Here is a 7,569-nt window from a genome sequence, read left to right as displayed (position 1 = left end):
CAAGCTGTGCCAAACGATACCGAGCCGTGCTGGAATGTGCCGCGCCATACCGTGCCATGCCCGACTGTACCGAGCTCGCCGTGCCGTGCCGTGCCCCACCGTGCCGTACCGTTACTGTACCGTACCGTCCTGAACCGCCCGGCCCCGAGCCGCCCGGTGCCCCCCGGTGCCGCCGTGGCCCCTCCCGCTGAGTGCCTGCGGCGGGGCCGGTGCGGCTGCCGGTGCCGGGGGCGGGGTCTATCCCACCGCCCCGCCCCTCATCCTCGTGGCCCCGCCCCCGACGCGCGCCCAGAGCTGCGGGATGGGGAGACGGGAGTGGGCGTGGCTTGTTTGGGCGTGGCCCCGCGCGGGCTCGCCCCGTCTCCCCCGCCCGGCGCGCCCCGCCCGCGCTCGGCGGTGCGGGATGGGGCGATGGCGCGGGCGGGCGCGGGGCCGCCGCGGGAGCTGTCCCTGGAGGAGGTGCTGAAGTGCTACGAGCAACCGTTGAACGAGGAGCAGGCCTGGGCGCTCTGCTTCCAGGGCTGCCGCGCCGCCGCCGCCGCCCCCGTCGCCCCCGCGCCGCTCCGCACCGCCGACATCCGCCTCCGCGCCGACGGCTCCCTCCGCCTGCCCGCCCCACCGCACGGTGAGCGCCGCCGCCGCCGGGGGGGGCGGGAGCAGGCGGCGCCCGCGCGGGGGGGGGGACGGGACCGCACCGCCAAGCGGGGCTTACCGGGATTTACCGGGGGTTACCGGGGCTTAGGGGCGCCACGACTTGCTGGGGCTTACCGGAGGGCACCGGGGCTTGCAGGCACCGGGAGCGGGGCACCAAGGCTTGCCGGCACTGGGAATTATCGGCGCCGCGGGAGCGGAGCGCTAGGGTTTACCAAGGTTTAGCGGGGCTTACCGGCACCGACACCCGGGACACCGGGACCTACTGGCACTGAAGCTTATCGGAGCTTACCGACACTGGCAGCGGGGCACCGGGGCTTACCGACACAGAATGAGAGGCGCTGGGAGCGGAGCACCGGAGCTTACCGGCGCTGGGATCCGACACCGGGGCTTTCCTGCTCCGGAGCTTAGCAACACAAGGAACGGGGAACTGGGAATTACCGGCATGGGGGCACCAGAGCTTATCGGCACCAGGGCTAACTAGCACCGGGATCCGGGATGTCGGGACTTACCGGCACCAGGATTTGCTGGCACCAGGAGCGAGGCGCTGGGATTTACCCGCACCGGTGCTTGCAGGCACCGGGAGCAGCCTACGGTGCTTACTGGCACCGGGACTTCTCGGCACCGGGAGCCGGGCCATCGGGACTTGCTAGCACAAAGAGCGGGGCCATGGGACTTAGCGGCACCGGGACTTACCGGCACCGGCAGAGGGTGCTGCACCAGTGTCGGGGACGCGGAGAGACCGGGGGGTATCGGCAGCGGGGGGGCACCCGCAGAGGCCCCGGCGGGAAGGACCAGCAGGGAAGAACCGGCACCGTAGCGGCAGATGGGCTGGGGAAGTGGCACCGGAGAGGGGGGCAGGCATCGAGGCACCAGCAGCAGGGCAGCAGTGCAGGGGATCACCAGAGAGACTGGGGGGACAGGAAAGGGGCCGGTCCCAGCACCGAGGAAGGTGGCACTGGAGGGATGAGGCAAAGCGGGGGCTGACACCAGCATGGTATCGGTGGAAGAGGTGGTCTGGGGGGAGGTGGTGGGCTGGTGACTTAGGGGTCTGCGACTGGTGTGGCACTGGTACTGGCACCAACAAGGTCACTAGCACTGAGTGTCCCAGGTGACTCGGTGAGGCTGGAGCCAGGTGTGGGTGTCTGCGTGGTCCTGGCACCCACTATGGGGCAGGACACACAACAAGGACAGGTGGACGGACACATGGACACCCACACAGCACATCCATGGGCACCCATCACCCACATCTGCATCTGCACTGCAGGGGACCTTGTCCCTCACTCCAAGGCCCCGGGAGTGGCACATAGCACAGCCCCATTCCCAACCTTTGTCCTCCCAGCCATCCTTCCACAGGTGGCTTGCACTGCCAGGTATGGCTGTGACGGTTCCAGAGTGGCACCAGGCTGGCTGCCAGCGGTGACACTGGTGGCTCGATGCCACGAGGAACACTTGGAGCACGGCCAACGCCTCCACCCGTCTCGCCCCACAGCGAGGCCATGGGGATTGCACCTGGTGTTGTGGGGTCACTGCATGGCCTCTCTCACAGGCAGCAGGGACACTGTGGGTCACTGTGTGTCCTCAGTGCAGGTGGCTCCGTGCCCAGGGCAGGGACACGCACAGGCATGGCACGTGCCCGTGGCAGCTGGGCATGGCGTGGTTGCACCGGCTCCACTGCTCCTGCATGGGAATGGCCCCACACCCTGCTTGAGCCACCGCAGGGCTGGAGCCAGTGTCACCTGCCAGTGCCACCTATCTGTGCCACTGTGCCACCTCCTACTCCCAGATTGCTTCTGTGCCAACCTGAACCATCTCCCCAGGGGTGAACCAGTGAAACCTTCACAGTGAAGCCTGAGGCTGGGAGGGCTCCAGGTGGTGGCACCAGCCTGGCACGTGCCTTTGCAGCTCTGCCAGGGCACAGGGCTGGATCTGTTCTGGGTGAGCCAGGAGCACCCTCTAGAACCACTTCCAGCCCTGTCCAGTGACTGGCAGGAGCTGCTGGGACCCACCAGGGCTGGCACTGCAGTGAGAGGCAGGCACAGTCCAGGACATGCTTTTTTGATGGGCTTGTGTGTGGTACTATGGCAGGGCCACCACTCGTGCTGGCTTTCCTGTCCATTCCTGGCTTGCACACGGCTGGCAGACGACTGGCACATCCTGGTGGCTGCCGCATTGATCAGCTCAATGCAGAGCTAATGATGAGGGAAGTGGAGCAGGGAGCCCTGGGGACACTGCAGAGGCCACTCTATTCCTTTTCCTGCAGCTGCCAGGAGGGTTTAAGCTGCCCACAAGCGTGTCCTGGGCTCCCCATGTGTGCCATGCTCCAGCTGTGGCTGCCAGTCCCCACATTGCTGGTGCCCACATCCCAGAGTGGTGTAGAGGGCATCTCCTCATGGATGCAGAGCTCTCAGTTCCCTCCAGCTCTGGAGGTGAGGGGTGCACGGGTACTTGTGCCACCTCAATGTGCCCTTTGGGAGGCTGTGCCAGCACTGCCTGATAGCAGAGCTCAACATGCAGGTGCCCACTGTCCCTTGGAGCCATGCCCTGGGACCAGGACAGCACAGGATGAGCCAGGGAAGGGATTCCAGCTGGGGGAGGAGCAGCTGGGGATGTGAGCAGCTCAGGGTGGGGGCACCCCCACGGCCGGAGTGGGTGGGTACCACAGCCCTGGGTGGTGCGGGGTGGGGTACACAGCGCGGGGCCATGGGTACCAGTGGTGACTCTGCCCTCCTCCCCCAGACCTGCCCGCGCTGCTGACTCCCTCCGCCGAAGCCCAGGTACGTGGGGACCGGTGACCTGCCCCGTCTGCCATCACAGCCCGGTGTGGGCTGGGCACGGCCGCCTGCCCCCCCTCGCCCGTGGGTTACAGGTCCTGGGACGGGACCCAGCACCAAGGAAGGGGCGGGGACAGCTGGTGCCGAGGTGCGTGCTGTCCCCAGCCGGTGCTGTCCCCGCAGATGGTGCAGTCGCTGGGCTTTGCCGTGTACCGAGCGCTGGACTGGGGACTGGACGAGAACGAGGAGCGGGAGCTGAGCCCGCGCCTGGAGCAGCTCATCGACCTGATGACCAACAGCGACTCCGAGGACAGCGGCTGCGCCACGGCTGATGAGGGCTATGGGGGGCAGGACGAGGAGGAGGAGGGGGGCGAGGGGCCGCCCCGCTCCGTGCGCACCTTCGGGCAGGCCATGCGCTGCTGTGCCGCCCGCCTGGCCGATCCCGCCGGCGCCCCCGCGCACTACCAGGCTGTCTGCCGTGCCCTCTTCGCAGAAACCGTGGAGCTCATGGCCTTCCTCGCCAAGATCCGCGATGCCAAGGAGGTGAGCGTGAGTGCCCGCTGGCTCCACGGTCCCACTGGGGAAACCACTTGCAGTGACAAGGGACTGGGGAGGCTGCTGTGCCCCCTCTGCCCATCCCAACCAGGGCTGCTGGTGCCGGTGTTTGGCCGTACAGCCTCTCCCAGACTGCTATGCTGGCTGGGAATCAGCAATTGGGGTGCACCTCAATGGCCCATGGCACAGTCCTGGCTGGACCTTCAGTGCCACCAGAACAAGGTGACAGCATCTTGTGCATCAACAGCTACTGCAGAAGCTGAAGGAGGATGAGGAAGAGGAGGAGCGGCCGGCGGCAGAGCTGGGCAACCTGCGCAACACAGACTGGGTACGGCAGCGTGGCCGGGCCTGGGGGCTGTGCTGGGGACAGCTGGGTGCTGATGCTGTGTCTGTGTGTCCCCCCCAGGCCCGGCTGTGGGTGCAGCTGATGCGGGAGCTGCGGCACGGTGTGAAGCTGAAGAAGGTGCAGGAGAAGCAGTTCAACCCTCTGCCCACTGAGTACCAGCTCACACCCTTTGAGATGCTCATGCAGGACATCCGTGCCCGCAACTACAAACTCCGCAAGGTCATGGTGAGCGTGGCCAGCCCTTCACCCTCCATCCTGCCACCCTCCAGCGGAAAGCACTGACCCCCTTCCTTCCCCAGGTGGATGGAGACATTCCCCCCCGGGTGAAGAAAGATGCCCACGAGCTCATACTGGACTTCATCCGCTCCCGGCCCCCCCTGAAGCAGGTGAGTGCCAGCACTGGGCCACTTTCCTGGCATGACAGTGTTGGTGAGTCCCGTGGGTGCCATCCCCAGGCCGTGCTCACCACCTGAGGTCCCATGTGTGCATTCCTCAGGCATCAGAGCGGCGGCTACGGCCGCTGCCCCAGAAGCAGAGGACGCTCCACGAGAAGATCCTGGAGGAGATCAGGCAGGAGCGGAAGCTCCGGCCTGTGGAGCAGAAAGGTACCAGTGTCCCCTCCCCGCTGTGCTGTGTCACCTGTGTGCCCATCCCCACGGTGCTGTGCCCATCTCTCTGCAGGATACAGCTCCTTGCCCTGCATCCCACACGCCTGTGCCGGCCGCCTGAGCTCCAGCTCCTGCCTCGAGCTGTCCCGGTGCCCGGCCAGCGCCGTGCCCGCCCGCCCACGGCCACGTGTCCTGCTCAAGGCACCCACCCTGGCCGAGATGGAGGAGATGAACCTCTCTGAGGCAAGGGAGAGCCTGCAGAGGTGGGGAGACACGGTGGGTGCCAGGGTGCCCTTGTTGACATGGTGCCCATGGCATTGCAGGACGAGGACTCTCCGGCCACAGAGGTGCCGCTGAAGCGGGATCGCTCCTTCTCAGAGCAGGACCTGGCACAGCTGCAGAGCCAGCTGGGGGGTGACCAGGCTGTGCCCCGGGACCCAGAGCCGCTGCAGCCCGAGCCCCGGCCCCGCTCAGGTACTGCCAGGGGTCCCCATGTTCCTGTCCCCAGTGGTCTGTGCAATACCTTTCAGCCGTGGTGGCATCAGGTAACATGTCCTTTCCACGGCCTCCCTGTCCCTCCCTGCAGGCTCTGTCCCTGCCAGCTGCCACCCTCTACCAGATGGCCCAGCACTGCCCCGGGCTGCCCTCGGTGCTGTGGAGGAGAGGCCAGAGGATGGATCCAGCACTGCCCCTGCCAGCAGCTCCAAGCACCTCTGGCTGGTGAGTTCTGGGGACACCAGCTGAGAACACTGGGGCTGGGGATATCAGGCAAGCATGACTGTGGGCACATGGCAGCCTGGCATAAGGACACATGGTGGCTGGGAGGTCCTTGTGCCAGAGACATTCTACTTATGCCAGGGATGCTCTGCCCATGATCAAAGTCTCTGCCCTGGCACAGGTGTGCTCTGTACCATGCCCTGTGCCACAATGACATCCCACCCTGTCCCACAGGAGTTCAGCCACCCTGTGGAGAGCCTGGCCCTGACTGTGGAGGAGATGATCAACGTGCGCAGGGTGCTGGTCAAGGCTGAGATGGAGAAGTTCCTGCAGAGCAAGGAGCTGTACAGCAGCCTGCGGAGGGGGAAGGTGGGAATGGGGATGGAGGGATGGAGGGACTGGGGCCATGTCCTCACCCACTCACACCCTGCACACCCTGCTCTGCCCACAGGTCTGCTGCTGCTGCAGGGCCAAGTTTCCTCTCTTCTCCTGGCCCACGTCGTGTTTCTTCTGCAAGCGGTGAGCACTGTGCCATGCTGTGCTGTGTCACGGGGCTGGGAGGGCAACAGCAGGGTCCCCTCTCACCCACCTTTCTCTGTGTCCCCAGGTCTGTCTGCAGCTCCTGCAGTCTCAAGGTAAGGGACTGGCTCTGGGCAATGCCTCTGTGTCCCTGTCCCATCCCACTCCACTCCTGTCTGCCTTGTCACTGCACCTACCTCTGACCCATCTCCATCTGTGTGTGACCTATCCCTATCCTAACCCTGTCCTACCCCATCCCTGTCCCTGTCCCATCCCGCCCTGACTCCCGCCTTCCGGCAGATGAAGATGCCTTCCAAGAAGCTGGCTCACATCCCCGTCTACGCGCTGGGTTTCGAGAGCCTGCCAGGCTCGCTGCTGCCCAAAGCGCCGCCGCTGCGCCGGAGGGAGCCCTTCCAGTGAGTCCCTGAACCTTCCTCCCCCCTGCCCTCCTCCTCCTCCGCCGGCGGGGGCTGACGGGGTGCCCTGTGCCGCAGCTCGCTCTCGGGGCCGTGCTGGCGCCGGGTGGAGGAGGAATTCCCGCACATCTACGCCCAGGGCTCGGTCCTGCGCGACGTCTGCTCCGACTGCGCCGGTTTCGTCACCGACGTGGTCAGCTCCAGCCGCCGCAGCGTGGCCGTCCTCAACGCCAGCGCCGCGTCCCGGCGCCACGCCAAGGCTCGCTCCCTCTACAGCGACGCGTGGCTCAAGTGAAGGGCCGGGCGCTCCGGTGATGGTCGCCACGGGGGTGCCGGTCACCCCGGCACAGCCCCCCGATGTACATATATACATAGGATGGATACACACAGCTTCTATATTTATATACATTATGGACCAGGGGTCAAAAGAACCCGTTCCCGCTGTCCCTGCCGTCCCTTTCTGTCCCTGCCGCCAGCCGCCGAGGGGATGGATCCTGCTGTGGGACAGCTGCAGCCCCCGGGAGGACGGATCCCGCTGCGGGGCAGCTCTCGAGGGATGGATCCTGCTGTGGGACACCCACAGCCCCTGCGTTCGCCCCCCGGTCCCGCTTCTGTGCCAAGCCCTGGCTGTGCCGGGGTGCCCGGTGCCCTGGGCTGGCATGGCTGTTCTGTATGTCCCCTCCATAATAAACCCGCTGGGCTGCCCTGGGGCCGCGTGGCTGCTCCTGAGTGGATGTGGGAGCGGGGTGAAGGGTGCTGCGGGATGTGAGGGCATCGGGGATGGGGGCATTCCGTTTCATCGTGCACATCTCCCACCGCCATCCCTCTTCTCCCTCGGGCTGTGCCCACCCGTGACCCCGCACAGCACCGTGGGCACAACCCGTTCCCACTCCCTGCGCGCTGCCAGCCGCGGGCCCAGCCCAGCCTGTGTCTCGGTCGTCACCCGTGTCCCGGGCCGTGCCCGTTCCCACGCTCCCTGTTCC

The 7,569-nt window shown here is 66.3% G+C and overlaps 1 protein-coding gene across 1 annotated transcript; it reads left to right on the top strand.

The window, feature by feature from the left end:
* Window positions 1-388: 388 nt before the first annotated feature.
* SPIRE2 (spire type actin nucleation factor 2) lies at window positions 389-6,971 on the top strand. Its single transcript, XM_079316157.1, has 15 exons — window positions 389-625; window positions 3,391-3,428; window positions 3,609-3,968; window positions 4,228-4,308; window positions 4,387-4,551; window positions 4,626-4,712; window positions 4,823-4,931; window positions 5,008-5,177; window positions 5,258-5,408; window positions 5,521-5,654; window positions 5,886-6,020; window positions 6,103-6,170; window positions 6,259-6,286; window positions 6,471-6,586; window positions 6,665-6,971. The coding sequence occupies exons 1-15, from the start codon at window positions 412-414 to the stop codon at window positions 6,879-6,881; spliced, it is 2,073 nt and encodes a 690-aa protein (XP_079172283.1). The 5' UTR covers window positions 389-411; the 3' UTR covers window positions 6,882-6,971.
* The last annotated feature ends 598 nt before the right edge of the window (window positions 6,972-7,569 follow it).

Source organism: Erithacus rubecula (assembly GCF_903797595.1).
Source record: "Erithacus rubecula genome assembly, chromosome: 12".
NCBI classification, from domain to species: Eukaryota; Metazoa; Chordata; class Aves; order Passeriformes; family Muscicapidae; genus Erithacus; species Erithacus rubecula.
The sequence above is the reverse complement of the archived record's forward strand: the minus strand, read 5'-3'. Positions and strand labels throughout refer to the sequence as shown.